This window comes from Nannobrachium achirus (genome assembly GCF_963921795.1).
Source record: "Nannobrachium achirus genome assembly, chromosome: 17".
Classification (NCBI taxonomy): domain Eukaryota; kingdom Metazoa; phylum Chordata; class Actinopteri; order Myctophiformes; family Myctophidae; genus Nannobrachium; species Nannobrachium achirus.
Genome location: NC_137824.1, coordinates 53,319,368 through 53,338,883, shown reverse-complemented (window position 1 = coordinate 53,338,883; position 19,516 = coordinate 53,319,368). Strand labels below are relative to the sequence as shown.

The window sequence follows — 19,516 nt, the reverse complement described above, 5'->3', positions numbered from 1 at the left end:
ACGTGAAGGACCCCCAAAATGATGTATTTGGCCACGGACCCCCATCTCAAAATATTTAGTTCCAGGGACCCACCCAGAAGCAAAATTTGAGTTGCAAATGTGCACTTCAAAAATACATATATTGAAAGATTTGCACACATTTTCACGACTTTTCAAAAATAGCAGATCTACAAGCTCGCAGCGCGGCACTCGGTGCCGCGCTGTGAGCTTGTAGATCTGCTATTTTTCAATAGTTAAAGTATAAAATAATTAAGTCCCCTCCACCTTGGGCCCTAGTAACTCTGTCCCACTCCCCCCCCATGTGACGCCCCAGATATGTGCAGCATCCATGTCCTGCTCCCCCCAGCATTATTCTCTTTTATAGGACTTTTGCTGACCTTTAGAAAATAAACTTGTGTGAGTGCTCAACACGGCTGGATGGTTGCTTGCAACATTTTGTATTCCTGGACACGAGGGACGCGCTAAGTGCTAATAAAGTGAATGTCAGATGTGATCTTCCTCCAAAACTGTCCCCTTTTCAGGTCCAGTTTCAGCACCAATGAGGGGCCGCTGTCAGGGGCGTCACAAGAGGGGGGGGGGGAGTGAGACTGAGTTACTAGGGCCCAAGGTGGAGGGACCTGTCTTAGCTATTGAAAAATAGCAGATATACAAGCTGCGAGCTCGTAGATCTGCTATTTTTGAAAAGTCGTGAAAACGTGTGCAAATCTTTGAATACATGTACTTTTTAAGCGAACATTTGTGACTCAAATTTTGCTTCTGGGGGGGTCCCTGGAACTAAATATTTTGAGGTGGGGGGTCTGTGGCAAAATACATATCATTTTGGGGGTCCTTCACATGAAAAGGTTTGAGCACCACTGAGAAACTTAGGTTTTCTCAAAAAGCCTTAGAAGGATTTGAAAAATTCAAAACTTGCACGAGTTTTCACGATTTTTCAAAAGTAGCAAATCTACGAGCTCGCAGCGCGGCAATCGGTGCAGCGCTGTGAGCTTGTATATCTGCTATTTTTCAATAGTTAAAGCACAAAATGTGAGTGAATCCTTGCATGTCTGTAGGCTATGCATCTGCGTCTCCATCATGAATGCACATGTCTGGATGTTAAAGCCATCTACAGTATATCCATCTATCTGGGAGTGGTTGCACGTGTGGCTGCACGTGTGTGTGTGTGTGTGTGTGTGTGTGTGTGTGTGTGTGTGTGTGTGTGTGTGCGTGCGTGCGTGCGTGCGTGCGTGCGTGCGTGCGTGCGTGTGTAGGCACGTGCACACATAGACATCAAAGGGGCTTGGGCCCCTGCCCTTTTATCCGTCTGTAAAAAAGTGCCCTCTCCAGACCATGAATGCAGTTTTTACTATGGTGAAAGAAATGCAAATGCCCTCCTTCCATGCCACACCTGAAGGCAGCATTCAAGAGAATTGCCAATCTCTCCTGAACATGAATGCAGCATCTTATGTTGAAAGAATTGCCCTCACTGTCCAGAAATCCACACCACATCTCCAGTATTGCCTTTTTTATGCTTAGTTTAGTGTGGTACGAAGTACTGAAAATAGCGGAACTCCAAGCCACAACGCGTCACAGCGCAACGCGTTGTGAGCTGTTGTGGTCTATTATTGTCTGCTATTTTCAATATTTTCACCAAAAGGCCCCTTTAGAAATTTCAGCCCCTGCCTCTCTAACATTCTCTGCATGTCCCTGTGTGTGTGTGTGTGTGTGTGTGTGTGTGTGTGTGTGTGTGTGTGTGTGTGTGTGTGTGTGTGTGTGTGTTTGTGCGTGCATGCGCGTGTGTCAGGGACATGCTGGGCCCCTGATTCAGCCCGGGAAAAAGAGTTGGAGAGGCCCTCATTTTTTTTTTTAGAGTTATATTTCGTCGTTGTCGGGTGGAAACCTTGTATGTCCAAAACAGTTGGTTTCGTATTTATCGTTTTAAAAATGATTTAAACTAGTGAAAACAGCCGATCTACAAGCACACGTTGTGTGCTTGTAGATCTGCTGTTTTCACTACTTTTGTGCAACGCCTTGTATCGTGATTGGTGAAGCAGGGCTTTGCTTTGCAAAAACAATTATAAATTTGAAACTTGGAGATACGAGGTTTCTGCCCGACAGTGACGATTTACTTTGTTGGCCGCCCAGCCCCCAAAATGGAACGAAGGCCGACATTTTATTTTGATTTTTTTCCTAATGGCCGGCCTGGACCGGCCGCGAATGAACCGGCCGTTCGGGAGTTGGCCCGCTTTTCCCAATGGCCAGCACGTCCCTGGCGTGCGTGCACACGTGTGTGTGTATATCTCTGTCTCTTCCTCACCTGTGATATAGAACCACCTCAGCCTCTGCATCTCCGTCATGATGATGCCCACCATGTGGGTGACGGGCTCCGTCTCCATGACGGCGAAGGTGAAATGCGGCTCCTCAAACGTCAGGGGTTCGGCGGTGGGCGTGGGCTTGGCCACCCACTCGATGTCCAGCCTGGAGGTGTAGGAGTGCGGAGGCGTGCCACGGTCCGTCGCTTTGATCTGACGGAGGACAGAGGCAGGGGTGGGGAGTAAAAATTGTGAGGTACTTTTACTTTACTTAAAACCCATATTTGGTATATATATATATATATTTATATATATATATATATATATATATATATAAATGAAACACTTCACAGTCACACATATTTTGAGATCATATTTGATACATTTTGATGTCTTTTGTGTGCACCCCAGGCAGTTTCTTTTAGATGCTTGATACAACAGTTTAATATTTGGCTGAGCAACTGCAACATCTTCATAATCAGTTTGGGAAGAAGTACTCTGATATTTGACTTAAAAGTAAAAGTAGCAATACCAGAATGTAAAAATACTTTGTAAGGCCCGTATTTAAAAGAATATATACAGTATATACTTCAGTAAAAGCACAAAATTATTATCAAGATATATTACAGTACCAAAGTAAAAGTACTGAAATGTTTCAACATTTGTGCAAACTATTTCTAAAATAGCCAGATATATCTGTGCAAGCTCACAATGCGTTGCGTTTCGACGTGTGTTTTGAGCTTGCAGATCGGCCCTTGACATGAAAACGTTTGAGAACCACTGACCATAGAAACATAATTATGTTTTTCAGAAAACTTAGAAGGATTTAGAAGACATTAGAATCGAGTCCTCGGGAAATGGGTTAAACTACTACCTGGTTACGTTCCAGTTACCTAAAAGCCGAAAGAACTCACTAAGTAAACTTTCCCAGGATATTCCTACATTGTCACCCTAGACATATTCTAATTCAAAAGCCAACATGCCGTTCTTTTGACTCATTCGCTGCCTTTTATGTTGAAACTCACACATAATCCACGACAAGCTGCAGCATACAGTTTGCCCTTGCGTTTAAAATTTTGGTTCGGTGGACGGATGGATGAACTGACCCGACCGACCTACCCAACATCTAGCTAGGAAGACTAACTGATATAACGTCGTTGTCGGATGGAAACCTTGTATGTAAAAAGAATATATATATATTATTTTAAAAACGTGAAAATAGCCAATCGACAACCACACAACGCCTCGCACCACAAGGCGTTGTTTGCTTGTAGACCTGCAATTTTCACTACTTTTGTGCGATAGTCTTGTATAATGAAGGGCTTTACTTTAGGAAAAAAAACGTACACATTTGAAACTTGGGTTATACAAGGTTTCACACGCACGTCTCTCAAAAAGACTACATTTCGCTCTGTTGAAACACTAAAGACACCAGTAACAGCATGTCATTTCAAAGGGGTGATGGACTTACGTATTCTCTACTTAATTATACCATAGGTCAGCCACTGCCACGTATAGAAGAGAGTGATGACAAGCAAACGTAACATATGTCATGTTGTTACCAAGTCAAGGGCGCGGCCCTATTGAAATACTTTTAAGCTCTTAAAGTACGGGTAATTTAACTTCTTAAGCGTAGCTGGTGGGCAGCAGCGACGTTTGAAAGTCTCCACTACTTCTAAAGAGTCACGCAAACGAAGCCCAGCTCAGGCATTCCAGAGCCTGTTAAAGCGCTGTTTACCTGAAACCTGTTCAAATACATGCTAATTTCGGACCTTGCTGACAGATATAGTGCTGCTCATCAATGCAATGCAATGAATGTCACCTGGCATATTCACGCAGGGGTGACACACCAAATTCTGGGCCCTGGGTACAAGGATTCACTCAAATTTTGTGCTTTAACTATTGAAAAATAGCAGATATACAAGGTACAAGCTCACAGCGCGGCACCGAGTGCTGTGCTGCGAGCTTGTAGATCTGCTATTTTTGAAATTTGTGAGGAGTCTGAATATTTCAAATCCTTCTAAGGTTTTTTGAAAAACCTATGTTTCTATTTTAGTGGTGCTCAAACTTTTTCTTATGAAGGACCCACAAAATTATATGTATTTGGCCACAGACCCCCATCTTAAAATATTTAGTTCCAGGGACCCCCCAGAAGCAAATTTGAGTTACAAATGTTTGCTTAATATCTTCAAAGATTTGCACACATGACTTTTCAAAAATAGCAGATCTACAAGCGCTCGGTGCCGCGCTGTGAGCTTGTAGATCTGCTATTTTTCAATAGCTAAAGTATAAAATAATTAAGGTTTAGGCAGGAACATTCACGTCAAGAATATAACAATGAATAACATAATGAACAGATAGACTCGGCAAGATATTGGAAAGAATATTTAACCATTTATTGCATAAATGGAATACAGTTAAACTTGGCGTTTGAAGGGCTCCGCGATCGGAGATGCTCCCTGAATTTTGTGCAGGCATTTCTGAGCATGCTAAGCAAAATCAGGGAACGCAGCAATACCCTAACCCTCCACCTTGGGCCCTGGTAACTCTGTCCCACTTTCATTAGATAAGATTTACAGACAGAGAGGCCATAGTAAGGGGAGGGAACCCCTGAGTGATGAGAACAGGGCCCCTGGAGCAGAGAAACCTGGCTAAACTACAGGTGCATTGTGCTAGGCTATATAAGCAATGATAGTGATTGAGTAGTATAATGTTAGGATGTGTTTCCATTTGATTGATGGTTTTTAGCCCCATAGCTACAGAGCTCTGAGGTTTGTTATGTTCCGACAGTTCTCTACCTTTAAACCTCCACCGGCTGTCAGTCAGTCAGTCTGTCAGTCTGTCCATCACGTCACACTTTTCCTCTACTCATATCTCTGCCACCGTTGCCCCTATCCATGCCAAACCTTGCACACCCAGTCCTTGGCTGTCAAATCACAACCTCCACCCCTCATTTTTCACATGCTCCTCTTCTAGCGCCACCATGAGGCTTTTTGGACACTGCTCCTACACATTTTGCCCTAAAATCATGCAAAGCGGTACACAGTATGTCTAGAGTGATGTCATCAATATGGATCTGTCCCATTTAGCGCCACCATCAGGCAGGCCAATTTGTGTATACATGCAACGTGACGGACGCTTATCTCCCGATTAGGGAGTCTTACTGGTTATGTTCTGTCGGTTCTCCACCTTTGTCCCAAACAAGATATCTCAAACGTCATTGGCTGGATTGTCATGGAATTTACCGTACACCTTCATAAAAGGGATGAATGCTTTTTGTTGACCCAAAGGTCTCTCCTCTAGCGCCTCCACATACCGTAGGCCAATTTCCAGTTGCACGCAAGACTTTAAAGACTGAAAGGCACATTGAAAATTGCCTTGCATGCTCATTCTAATGGGAGGATTGCCATGACACTTGCTGAGCAAGCAAGTGACCCCATTATCCTGTCTTTAGTACCACCCTCAGGCCAAAGTATCACCATAAACCAAAATATTTTTTGCAAACCAGGTCCGGATGCTCACAATGCTGCCGGGAAGAAAACCTTTGTTTTTTTTCATAAATTACAAGTTGCACACTTTGCACAGACGATATGATATATATCGGCATTAACTTGTTGAACCCAAACAAATATATTCTTATTGAATATTAGATGAATACTGTGTAACGAAGATCTTGGCACAGCCACTTATTATCTACAATAATGTACTGTACTGTACTGTACTGTACCATATTGGTAGAATTCATGAGAGGATTCTGGTATCCTTGTGTCTGCATAATATGCACAGCTTTATACAGTTCTATCTGTGGTGTATCTTTTCTCTAATTCACAATGATGTAGGTTGTATTATCATAACAAAACCACTGTAAATAGTAGTGTAGTCCCTGTTGAATGATTCACAATAAAGTTTTGTAGTCTTAAAGCCTGGAAGTAAGTTTGTAATGGGTTTCCTCGACAGATTTCAAATGATTCACATAGGGTTTTACACTTATGCAGACATTTTCCCAGTGAATAACATAAGCCGAAGAGAGATTCATGTTTTGAACATAAATTACACGTAAATAGCTCAACTCTGAATTCTTAATCTTCCATTATGCATGTTTTCTTTTCCTTTTCTTTTCGTTTTAAAGTTAATTACCTGCGTGGTTTACCTGTGTGTTTGTAATGTGTGATTTGAGACCATCTTGTTGAAACAAACGAAAAGGAAAAAAAAAGATGATTATCATAAGCCATTGTTTGTTGCAGAGTTTGTTGCAGAGTTTTGTCCTAAAGGGACATTTCACTTTCAAAAATACTTTTGGTCATGTTATCGTCTAATCAGGCTTTTATGAACACCCTGAACAGTTTTTAATTTGCTTGATTCAATGTTTAGATATTTGATGTAAATGTTATCAGGCCCTTTAATTCATCCCAAAGCCAATGCAAAACATGGTTTGTAGGCCAACCTGAGGACCTGCAACAAACCCTTTAGTTTGGATACTCCCCCTCAACAGACCCTGATCCTAACCTGCAACTGAGCTACAGGCACAGCAACCAATACGTACCATACCGTATCTACCAAAGAATAAAGTACAAGAGCTCCGTACTCACTGTGACAATACTGTAGTTTCCTGGCCAGAAGTCTCCGCGGGACACGACCACGCCGCTCACTGGGTCGATGTCGAACTTCCCGTCCTGGGTGTCCTGGAGGCTGTAGGTGACCTCCGCGTTGGCCCCGAGGTCGTCGTCGCGGGCCACCATGCGGCAGACGTCCTGGCTGGCGCCGCGGCCTCGCTGGGCGGGCAGCTTGACGTGGAACAGCTTGTCGGTGAAGCGCGGCTTGTTGTCGTTGTCGTCCAGCACCTGGATCACCACGGAGGCCGTGGAGCGCAGCTGGGGCGTCCCGTTATCCGACACTATGACCTGAGAGAGGGGTCGGTGGAGGGAGGGAGTGGATTTGAGGGGGGGATGGAGGGAACAGCATAGCCAGGGGCGTCACAAGGGGTAGGAAAGTGGGACTGAGTTACCAGGGCCCAAGGTGGTGGAGGGGCCTTAATTATTTTATACTTTAGCTATTGAAAAATAGCAGGTATACAAGCTCACAGCGTGGCACCGAGTGCCGCGCTGCAAGCTTGTAGATCTGCTATTTTTGAAAAGTCGTGAAAATGTGTGCAAATCTTTGAATATATGTATTTTTTAAGCGAACATTTGTAATTCAAATTTTGCTTCTGGGGGGTCCCTGGAACTAAATATTTTCAGATGGGGGTCCGTGGCCAAATAAATATCATTTTGGGGGTCCTCCACTGACATTTTTTCAAAAAATCTTAGAAGGATTTGAAATATTCAAAGATTTTCATGATTTTTCAAAAATAGCAGATCTACAAGCTCGCAGTGTGGCACCCGATGCCGCGCTGTGAGCTTGTATATCTGCTATTTTTCAATAGTTAAAGCACAGGGGCCCCACAGTGAATCCTTGCACCCGGGGCCCAGAATTTGGTGCGACACCCCTGAGCATAGCAACAGGAGAGAGGGATTTTCAGAAAGTATGGGTACTGTATATGCACAGCCAGTAGTGCTTTCGAGGCCAGACGTGACTGGACGCCGTCAGGCCAATATATTTCCCACATGCACGTGCAGGAACGGCACAGTGCATGCTAGAACCATAGAGTTATAGGCTATACGAGTGATGACGCGCCATAGCCTATCTAATCAAATGGCTATTTTGCAAAACAAGTTTACCAGGTTTACCAGTGAGTGGTGGGCTTGCGAATCCCCCATAGATTCACAAGTCTATTCATATGTGTAGGCTACTTTAACCCCTACTGTAGTTTTCCAGCAGTGACTGTATGTGCATTGTGCGTGCGTCCTCATAGGCTACATGGCTCCATTACTGTGTGGAAGACCGTAGTACTGTTTGAGATTCGTTCAAAGCAAACTTTTAGTTTCTCTAGTGCGGTATTTTCTATTTGCTCCATGCGCACATGTAGGCACACGCACACATCTCAAGGAGTGCGTGCATGTGACATCAAAAAATTAAAAATTACCGTCCGTCCTGAAAAGAAAACACCAAAGCACCACTGTACACAGCAGCCATTTTGGTGAGACGTTGGGCCCCTTCCTTATACTTCCTTCACAGGTTCAAATGGGTTTGGTTCCATTTGCACACTCTCAGAGTTACAGACCCATAAGGGGCCATTTGGAACCCCCTCAAGGACACTTTGAGACCCACTGGCGTAGCAGAGATTCCAGTGAGTCAACATGCACTCTTGTTTGACCAGAATGGAACAGAGCCTTCGTCAGTGTCATTGGTAACACCTGTGTAGGAAGTAATTAAGGGGCCCAACTTCTTTACAATATGACTGCCGTGCATAGAGCCTATAAGTAAGAGTGGGTGTGTCATTGTTGTGATTATTTTTTGTTAAGTTATGTATCAACAAGACATTTTTACAACAAAGTATGAACATCAACCGTTCCAAAAGGGCAAGCGGATGGTGTTGTTCTGAAAATGAGAGGTCTCACCTCAATGGTGTGCTCTGACTTCTCCTCTCGATCCAAGACAGTGAGAGTGCGGATAACACCTAAACAAACACACACGCACACACACGCACACACACGCACGCACACACCCATACACACACAGTTAGGCATGTCGTTGTGGTCATGGTTGTTGTTGTTCTAGACCAGGGTTCCCCAATAGGCGGCCCGCGGGCCATTTGCGGCCCGCGGGGGGCTACTGTCTGGCCCACACCAACCCCAGTAATAATGGTGGTATAAGAGCAGCAACAACACTAGTAAATCGTCGTTGTCGGCTGGAAATCTCGTATCTCCAAATGTGTACGTTCTTTCGCAATTCATACAAGGCCGTCGCACAAAAGTAGTGAAAACAGCAGATCTACAAGCACACAACGCCTCGCACCGCAAGGCGTTTTAAAAATTATAAATTCAAAACAAACGGTTTTGGACATACAAGATTTTCACCCGACGACGACGATATCTGAACTGTCGCTGGAGTAGCAGAAACGACGCCGTCGCCCCCTGCAATGTTGTGGCCCTTGGCTTGGTACCCTAGACATAATTCGGCCCTTGGGGAAAACTAATTGGGGGACCCTGTTCTAGGCGGAGAGGTGGTTTGTTTGCACGTCTCACACACGTGTGTGTCTGCTTCAGTCCCATGGACGCCACACCTGTCACAGCTGCTCCACTCTTCCTCCTCGCAGTAAAAATGAATCTTCTTCACCTTCATGTCTATTGCTCTCCCGAAAACAAAAACCCAAAGGTAAACTGGAGCAATTGCCAATTCTGTCGAAAATTGCTGTGGAGTGTGCAGCTATAGCACTTAAAACATCTGAATACGTATGGAATGCAAAGTTGAAACAACAAGGGCCTTTTGTTTGTTTTTCCCTCATGTATAGTGCAGATATTGAATGACAAATTGGTCGACCACCACCGTCTCTTTGTACAGGGAATGCAATATATTGGCTAAGCTACCCTGCAACACATTTCAGTCTGACTCTGGCTCCGTCTACTACAGGTAACTGTTCCCAAGGACCTGCACGTTGGCAGGTTTATGTTTATTCCAGAGAGAGACAGTGAATGTGTATAAATGAGTGCATGTGAGCGTGTGTACGTGCATGTTGTGTGTCTGTGTGTGTGAGAGAAGAGAGAGATGAAAAAACACCCTACAGAACAGGTTTACAATATAGGCTTTTTTGGCAGCCAGGGGCGTCAATTGGCTATGGCAGGGGTATGCAGCTGCCATACCCTGGGTCCAGGGGGGGAGAATACAAGTTACTTTACAATATAAATCCATGAATGTATCTTTGTCTATCTGTGCTGGTTATGTTGTTAAATTACATTAAAATAACTACAAATGCCAAATTTAACAAGGTATTATAATTATATTCTCCACACTTTTATTCTCCCCATCTTGACAGAATAGTATATTCCCAGGTTCCGCAGGTCAGCTGCACAGGTGCAATGCATTATTGTTAATTGTGGCACGTTTACTATATTATGCCAATTTTAGCTGCACTTGAACAACTGTTCCAGACTGCCATATCCAGCCCAAGAAACCATAGACATTTTTGGGGAAAAAATAGAATGTACTTCTTAAAATAAATGTAACATGCCTGTTGCTAAGGTAAGGCAACATGACAGGTGTCTTGCACGCGCGCTGTCATGTTGCCATACCATACCTTCTTCTGAACTGATGCTACTGTTGGCAGCTGTGTGAAAAGTTGGCTGTGGCTTCTGGGATTTAAAGCAGGAAAATGACCTTAAAACAGGATTCACGTCTTATTGGTGAAACTGAGCTCTCTCTCGTCTCATAACAGAACCTCTGATCTGACTGCAACTTCACTGAAATTGAAGGAATTGGCGCCGATCTCAGTGCATTAAAATAGTGTGTGTGTGTGTGTGTGTGTGTGTGTGTGTGTGTGTGTGTGTGTGTGTGTGTGTGTGCGTGCGTGCGTGCGTGCGTGCGTGCGTGCGTGCGTGTGCGTGTATGTTTCACTAGGTGCATTAAATGTGTTCACATGACATCACTGTGATGTCCTGTACTTTTCTGTGACAATTTAATCACATGACCATGTGTGCATTCACTGAACCTGATCCAGGATTTATCTTCTGAAGTTCTGATGGATCAGATAGTATTGATTTTTCTTCTTTCTGGCTTTCTGGAGATTTGTCGTTGTATCATAAATATATAGAATGGAATCATAAAAAAGAACATGAACATATCAAGCCAGTAGGTGCAATTCTGACAGGTTTGAGGCTAGGGTGAGACTGGTTTCTTTCTCTGTGTAGCTAAGTACACACAGTAAAACGGGCAAACATAAATTTAATTGCACACTCATGGAACTGGAGGGCACTTAAAAAATACAAAATAAAAAACTAAACGACAACAATAACCTGGGAGAAAGATTGCATTGTAATAATTTATAATAAAGTTCTTAATATGTCATGGGAGGTACTATACTGCATTATGCCTGTAGCTGTGTCAGCAGACAGACTCTGCCAACCATGATAGTAATGGTATAATGTATGTACAGTGTACTCCTGGACAAACCTCTTGGGCTGCGGGACGTTGGGTAGTTAGATAGTGTGTGTATCCAAGGGCTTTAAATATTTAAAGAGAAGTCTGGGGGTCAGGGGTGAAGTAGATCAAGAGAGTAGGTTAAGGAAAAGGTTAGCGTAAGAAGGGGGTTGGGAGTGGGGCGTGGTGTAAAAGAGGCAATAAGTTCAGAGCCTTAAGTTACAAGGGGCAATAAAGTGTCTGGCTTAGGTCAACTTGGCGAGGTGAATTTACACCAACCACCACATGGTAAGAAAGTTGTGATAATGGGGGAAAGCTGGGATGTGCAGAGAATGTTAGAGAGGCAGGGGCTGAAATTTGTAAATGGGCCTTTTGGTGAAAATATCGAAAATAGCAGACCTCCAAGCTCACTGAGCTTGAAGCTCACTGAGCTTGGAGGTTGGCTATTTTCGATGCTTGATTTCTACACAGAGAGGGCAATTCTTTCAACATGAGTTGCTGCATTCAAGTTCAGGAGGGGGTCAGGATGGTCGCTCTGCATTTTACCACAGTCCTCCATGTAAACAAAGTCCACTGGGAGGACATTTTTAAGACAGGTGGGGTGCTTTAGAAAGTGTGCTTTTTTTGTAGGGTGACCATATTTTCAGCCACTCAAACCGGGACGCGAACCGCTGTTGCCGAAAACCGGGACCCTCAAAGCAATGCGCACGTTACCGTGCACGCGCCACGCATGCACGTTCTCTAACGTTCGTGCACGCACACACACGCAGGGTTGCATAAAGACTACTATTATTTTAATTCTGCCGAAAACCGGAACGATTTTGTAGTGAATGTTGAAAACCTGGACATATTAGTGTTTTAGAGATATTTGTTGGGAGACCAGGACATGCAGCTTGAAAACGGGACAGTCCCGGCCAAACCGGGACATCTGGTCACCCTACTTTAATTAACAAACTCAAACACATGGGAACCAGAGACTGTTTCCCATCAATGCAGAAGAGGTCTAGAGATTTGTATTTAAATCTCCAAGTCATGTTGAAATACATGTCTAATATTCAAGGGGGGACATTTGCCAACACCCCTTAGGTTGTATCCAATACATTCTGCGTTTGTCAGAGAAACTAAAGCTTAGTCAGACACTTGTATAGGCCATGAGTCATGTTAGTCCTGCTCAGGCATGAGTCCCACAGTAAACAGCCAGTCACCCTACTCCATACTGTAAGAGGTTCAGATTAATTTAACTAAATTTCATTTTGCAATTCTTTTTCTATTGAAACTCCGGCCATGATCCCACAATGGTACATCATTTCTTTGCACATTGATTGATTATAATCTATAATAAGTAAGTATTTGACTTATGTCAAATACTTACTTTTGTTGTGATAAGAGTATACCCGAAGGAACTAACATTATCCAATGCATTCATCACTTTACATTTCAGTTTCTTATTCACTTCCTCCACTCATAGCAGCCCTACTAAGAGTGTATTTTTATATTACATGGATTCTTTGTTATCTATATTCAAGATAGTCAAATATGACTGTTTGTTGTCAAAACAATTTCCTGAAAGTAGATTTACAACAGCAATAACAGAGCAATAGGGGCCGGAAACAAGGTCTTTACACAGACCTTCAGACTGTTAAAGACATTCGCTCTATTTGACATACTAGCGGTCTACTTCATATCATAAGACAATTCTCATTTCTCAGACTCTTTCGTTGCCCTCCCCCGCTATCGTTTGTGGTCCTCCTGGTGCAATAATGCAGTGTTGATTTTGACAGCAAATTATTATTTCGTTTTATACATAGTCTTTGAATACAATTTAGTTTAGTTTTAGTCATATTTTACTAGTCATCTGAAATGTTTGGTCTAGTTTTAATCAACTAAATATCACAAGATTTTAGTCTATAATTGATTTTGTCGCCGAAAATCTATTTTGGTGATTGATGGTGATTTTATACTTGGTTGCAAGCTAAAAATAGCCGATCTATAAGCTCACAACATGTCGCAGCACGATGCGTTCGTTGTGAGCTTGTTGATCGGCTGTTTTCAGACCGCAACACCAGAGTGCAACCAAACAAGAAAATTCCTTGTCTTTTAGTACTCCTGGATCTCTTCTCCACTGGTCCCTCCCTAACATTTTAGTCTCGTTTTTATTTGTTGACAACATTTGTTGACAATATGCCTATTCTTAGTTTTAGTATAGCTTAGTTCTTCTTGTTTAGCTTTATTACTTTTCGTCTGTGAAAAAAGCGTAGTGGACGAACATATTTCGCCATAGTTTTAGTCAAAGAAATCAACACAGCTATAGTGTAAGTCACCTCTCTCGGTAATCCACTGGTGTATTGGCCTTGGGGTGTGGACAACTGTTCCAACTACCTGGAGATTATATGTAGACGACAGGGCCTGTCCTGGCTTGCAGCGAGAAAGGCAGATGTTGCCCTGATTTGCCTGCACATCAAAGCCCAAAGCAAGTGACTGACACTCAACTGCAACTGTCATAAAGTGAGCGCGCTTAGATATATGTGTGTGTGTGTGTGTGTGTGTGTGTGTGTGTGTGTGTGTGTGTGTGTGTGTGTGTGTGTGTGTGTGTGTGTGTGTGTGTGTGTGTGTGGGCGTCGCACCAAATTCTGGGCCCTGGGTACAAGAATTCACTGTGGGGCCCCCCATGAAAGTTTGTGCAATTATGTCTTTGAATATTTTTGACCCGATTCTATAAATGTCTTCTGGATCCTTCTAAGGGTTTTTGAAAAACCTAAGTTTCTATGTCAGTGGTGCTCAAACCTTTTCATGTGAAGGACCCCCAAAATGATATGTATTTGGCCACGGACCCCCATCCCAAAATATGTAGTTCCAGGGACCCCCCAGAAGTAAAATTTGAGTTACAAATGTTCGCTTAAAAAATACATATATTCGCAAAATTTGCACACATTTTCACGACTTTTCTAAAATAGCAGATCTACAAGCTCACAGCGCAGCACTCGGTGCCGCGCTGTGAGCTTGTATATCTGCTATTTTTTCTCAAGTATAAAACAACTCCAGGCCCCTCCACCTTGGGCCCTAGTAACTCAGTCCCACTCCCCTCCCCCCCTTGTGACGCCCCTGTGTGTGTGTGGGTGGGGGTGAGACTCCTTTTCCCAGCTGGGCGGTGCGTTCGTTTCCCCTTACCAGCCTCACTTCCTAATAGAACACGGTTGAGTGGCTGTGTGTCTGCAGGGAGAGATTTATGGCACGAAGTGTGTGAGTTTCAGCTTGGACAGGGGACGACTGCTGTGCTGTGCTGGCAACACAGAACACACACCCAGGGCTGCTACGCGTGGTGCCGCTCAGATATTTATTTCCCCGTGAATTGAAAGAATTGAAAGCAGCCCTATTTTCACAGTCCACTTTGCCTGGAAATAACATACACGCTGCTTGCTGCCTGTCAGGTTTGGTCAGTGACAGCGTAATGTTTGAATCAAAATGTAAATCTGAATGGTAATGAATGATGCTGTCACATCATCAGGGCAATTTCAGAAACAAATGTGTATCGATACTGCCAGCCAAAGGCTCTGGTTTGAATCAAAATGTAAATAAATGTGCCAATATGGAGCCGGGTGTGGAGGGTAGAGGCAGTGGCACGTACTGTAACTCCTGAGTCTTGCAGAGTTAAAAATGAACACGGATAATAAGGATTCAGAGTGCGTACAGTAGGTTATGAAAGCAGAAGATGACATGCCTTATATGCCCAATTATATATCGTCGTTGTCGTGTGAAAACCTTGTATGTCCAAAACCGTTCGTTTTGCATTTTTTCATTTTAAAAATGATTTAAACTAGTGAAAACAGTCGATCTACGAGGCGTTGTGTGCTTGTAGATCTGCTGTTTTCACTACTTTTGTGCGACGGCCTTGTACGATGAAGCAGGGCTTTACTTTGCCAAAGAACATACAAATTTGAAACTTGGAGATACGAGGATTCCACCCGACAACGACGATATCCTAGAGCTATATCATACACTAATGTATACATCTCCATGATTACATTTCATTCACCTGTAATGTGTGTGTTAATTTGCGAATGTCAAATTCCAAAATTCGAAACTGACTGAAGCAAGCCACGGAATGTGAAAAGGCTCATTCAAGAAAGATTGCACTTAGGGGGGGAAAACATACAGTACGTTGTCATTTCATGTCCTCCTCTTAAATAGGCACAATTCAGTAAAGGTCAAGTAAAAGTCTTTAAATTGGTTGGTTTTACTTTCATGACAGGAGTCGGCATAGTCGTCGGTCGACCATTCAGTCGCCCACAAGAGGACATGTACGATTAGTAGGACTGTCACAATTATGACATAATCGTCTAATCGCGATTATTTGACATAATCGTGATTATCTTTCATAATCATCATAATCGTTTCCATGTTGAAAAATGTTCATATATATTTTTTTTAAGTAAAAAATAGTGGAAATAGCAGATCTACAAGCTGTTCTTTTTTAGGTATAAAGTTGTCAAATGTGTCAGTAATTTCTTTGTATATTTAGGTTATGTGTCATATCTGCCATGTGCAACTTCAAAGCCTAAAAGCCAAACCGAAATGTAATTGACAAAAACACAATTAAATTGTTAATCGCAATTATAAGAGTGACAATTAATCATCATGTAAAATGTCATAATCGTGACAGCCCTAACGACTAGCTTTCAATATTACCTGTCTTGGGGTCGACGTCAAAGTATGTGCGCTGCGACTCCGGCAAGGAGAAGGACAGCTTCTCGTCCGATGACGTGTCAGCGTCCAATGCCTCCACCTGGACCACGGAGCGGTCCTTAGGCGCGTTCTCCGGGACGGAGGCAAAGTAGATGGGCTGGGAGAGCTCTGGAGGGTTGTCGTTCACATCCAGGACTTCGACGAAGACGTGCGTCCAGGAGCGCAGAGGTTCGGTCCCCAGGTCTGTGGCGTAGACAGACAGCCAGTAGTGGGGGACCGTCTCGCGGTCCAGCATCTCTGTTGTGCGGATTACACCTGAGGATAACGATCAATTAGATTAGCACTTCGCCTCACAGTTAGAAGGTCCTGGGTTCGATTCCCGCCGGGGGAAGCTGTGGGCGCTGGGGGCGTGTTCCTCCACCCGCGTCATCAGCACCCACACCCTAGGTGGGGTTGGCGATAGGGCCTCTCTGTGGTGAGTTTGCATGCTCTCCCCGTGTCTCCTTGGGCATAGGCCCTCACACAAAAACATGCAGTAGTCCTGGTTTCTATACTACCTCCCCCTAGCCAGCCGGGTGCTCCCCAATGTCCCCTGGCGCGGCAGGGGGAGAGCGGAAACCAGGGCTACAGGTTAGGTAGTCACCGGGTGAGAAAAATGGGTTACAAAAACCGTGGGATAAAAAACATTAAAAAAAAAGACTCCCTAATCGAGAGATAAGCAACCGTCAGGTCGCATACGCAAAGGCAATGGTAGCCAATCAGGAGGGAATATGGTAAATGGGACAGATCCATGTTGATGACATGACTTTAGAGATACTGTACTTTGCGTGATTTTAGGGCAAAAGCTGTAAGGGTTAGCCAAAAATGTGTTTTGCATGTGAGAAATGATCCGTTTGGCAGCCAAGGAGTGTGTGTGCAAAGTTTGGCATGGATAGGGGCAACGGTGGCGGAGATATGAGATGGGGAAAAGTGTGACGTGACTTGACTGACTGAGTGACTAACTGACTGACTGACAGACAGCCAGTGTAGGTTTTGATAGTAACTGCGACCTGACACATATCATGCCACCTTTCCCTTTCTTTTTTGTTGTTGTGGTCGCTTTTTGAATGTCAAGATCTTTGTGGAAATATAAAGTACATCCCCTGAGGACAGGTTTGAGAGCCACTTACAGTACCCCTGTAAAGCCTGGGAGAGATTCACATATTTCAGCTCTTCATGATGACAGACTATTTGCTCAGATATTATCTATACTGAAAGTGCGGCGCCATATAACTCACACAAAGCGAAAGAAAATATACAACTGCCTCAAACACCCCTAGAGCTGATCATGCAGCGTGACCATGTCTCCATGTCACTGGGCGTAGCTTCACGTGAAGGTAAACAATTTAAAGGATATCATTACCAATAGTGTTATCTACTTTGACAGTTCAGCGAGCGTAGGGGTGAAAAGTTTAGATTAGACTGACAGCAGCTGTAAAAGATGTAATTCTGTTCAGTTAAGTGCAGGGGTATTCAATGTTTTTTCAGGCCAAAGACCACTTAGCTGATCGAGGACAGATGAAGCATGGACGCCCACTACATATTGTATACAATTGTGTTGCAGAAATTAAACCTTTTCATAGATTTCATAGATACCAGTAGCTTCATAGACTTGTTTGACAGAATTATGATGTAGGATTCGTGTTGTGCATTTTCAGACATTTAACCACTTAAACCGTCAATACAGACCTTTGACTGTACTTTCTCCCCTATTAACTAAACCAGTAGTCCTCAACCTTTCCAGGCGGTGACCCCTAAAATAATCATATTTTAACTGGGGACCCCCCACCCTGGCGAGCACTAAGAGTTGAGGCATTACATTTTGTACACAGTGCTATTGTGAAAACACGGTGCTATTGTGAAAATAGCAGATCTACATGCTCACAACGCCTCACGTTGCGAGGCGTTGTGAGCACGTAGATCTGCTATTTTCACAACTAGAAGTTCGGGCGGCCCAGCGTCTAGTCGGCGACCTGGCCAACTCGGGAACGATGTAAATAGGGAATGAATGCCCCGCCCTTTAATGCAAACCCCATTATACCTGTTGTCATAGGACCCGTCTTGACCATCTGTTTGCCTGTGTCCATTTATGCCCATATATGGAGATATCTGTATCTGTCTGTCTGTCGGCGTCCATTTTATGTCCATATATGGAGATCACTGCAGATATAATCCTGGGTCCATTTTATGCCCATATATGGCCATATATGGAGATATCTGTCTATTTGCATCCATTTTATGCCCATATATGGAGATCTCTGTATCTGTCTGTCTGTGTCCCTTTATGCCCGTATATGGAGATCTTTGTGATTCTGCGTCCATTTTATGCCCATATATGCCATATATGGAGATATCTTTTTATCTGCGTCCATTTTATGCCCATATATGAGATCTCTGTCGCTTTTTGTTTGTTTCTTCTTTAAGCATATGGAGATATCTGTTTATATGCGTCCATTTTATGCCCATATATGAGATCTCTGTCGCTTTTTGTTTGTTTCTTCTTTAAGCAGAATACGCAGCCTGCTTAAATCTGCATCATTCAAGTCATCCTCCCAGTCCCACGCTTTGTTGCTTGTCTTATGTTTGTCTTGTCTCTTTTATTTTCTTTATCTTTTTTGGAGCGGACCCCATTAATGCAAACCCCAATATACCTGTTGTCATAGGACACGTTTTGACCATCTATCTGTTTGCCTTTGTCCCCACCCTTTAATGCAAACCCCAATATACCTGTTGTCATAGGACCCGTTTTGACCATCTGTTTGCCTTTGTCCCCTTATGCCCATATATGGAGATCTCTGCACACACAGTACCGGTTGCGGAAAACTCTGATGTCAGACATCAGCTCCGCATACGGGCATTCATTTTATGCCCATATCTGGAGAACGCGCGTGCCGGTGGGAAGAAGGGTTCTCGAGATACGCGGATTACATACATACATACACATTCACAGAGATTTTTTGTTGACTCATGTGGAGTACGTGATGTCAGAGCCTTTTATGAAGTGATGTCACAATGAGTCAGCGCTTGCGCCGGTTTCCTCCGAAACACCTGATGTCAACAATCAGCTCCGCATATGGTGATTCCGAACGTTTCGCGCCGGCGTATGTGATGTCAGAGCCTTTTATGAAGTGATGTCACAATGAGTCAGCGCTTGCGCCGATCACCTGATGTCAACAATCAGCTTCGCATATGGTGATTCCGAACGTTTTGCGCCGGCGTACGTGATGTCAGAGCCTTTTATGAAGTGATGTCACAATGAGTCAGCGCTTGCGCCGATTTCCTCCGGAACAGCCTGATGTCAACAATCAGCTCTGCATAAGGAGATTCCGAACGTTTTGCGCCGGTTTCGGAAAACCGTGCGTCGGGTCGGGTCGAGGCTCGGCACTGCACTCCGCGCCGCGTCGGGGAACGCGCGTGCCGAATCTGAAGCCGGTGGGACGAACGGTTCTCGAGATACGCGGGTTACATACACGCAGAGATACATACACGCA

The 19,516-nt window shown here is 43.8% G+C and overlaps 1 protein-coding gene across 1 annotated transcript in view; it reads right to left on the bottom strand.

The window, feature by feature from the left end:
• Positions 1-19,516, bottom strand: part of fat2 (FAT atypical cadherin 2) — a gene marked incomplete at both ends in the record, with an annotated part of 123,233 nt that overhangs the window by 100,120 nt on the left and 3,597 nt on the right. Inside the window, 4 exons of the mRNA XM_080746806.1 lie at positions 2,297-2,504; positions 6,881-7,192; positions 8,789-8,847; positions 15,990-16,301. Of these exons, the coding sequence (XP_080602932.1) occupies positions 2,297-2,504; positions 6,881-7,192; positions 8,789-8,847; positions 15,990-16,301 (891 nt within the window). The remainder of the gene's footprint in view (positions 1-2,296; positions 2,505-6,880; positions 7,193-8,788; positions 8,848-15,989; positions 16,302-19,516) is intronic.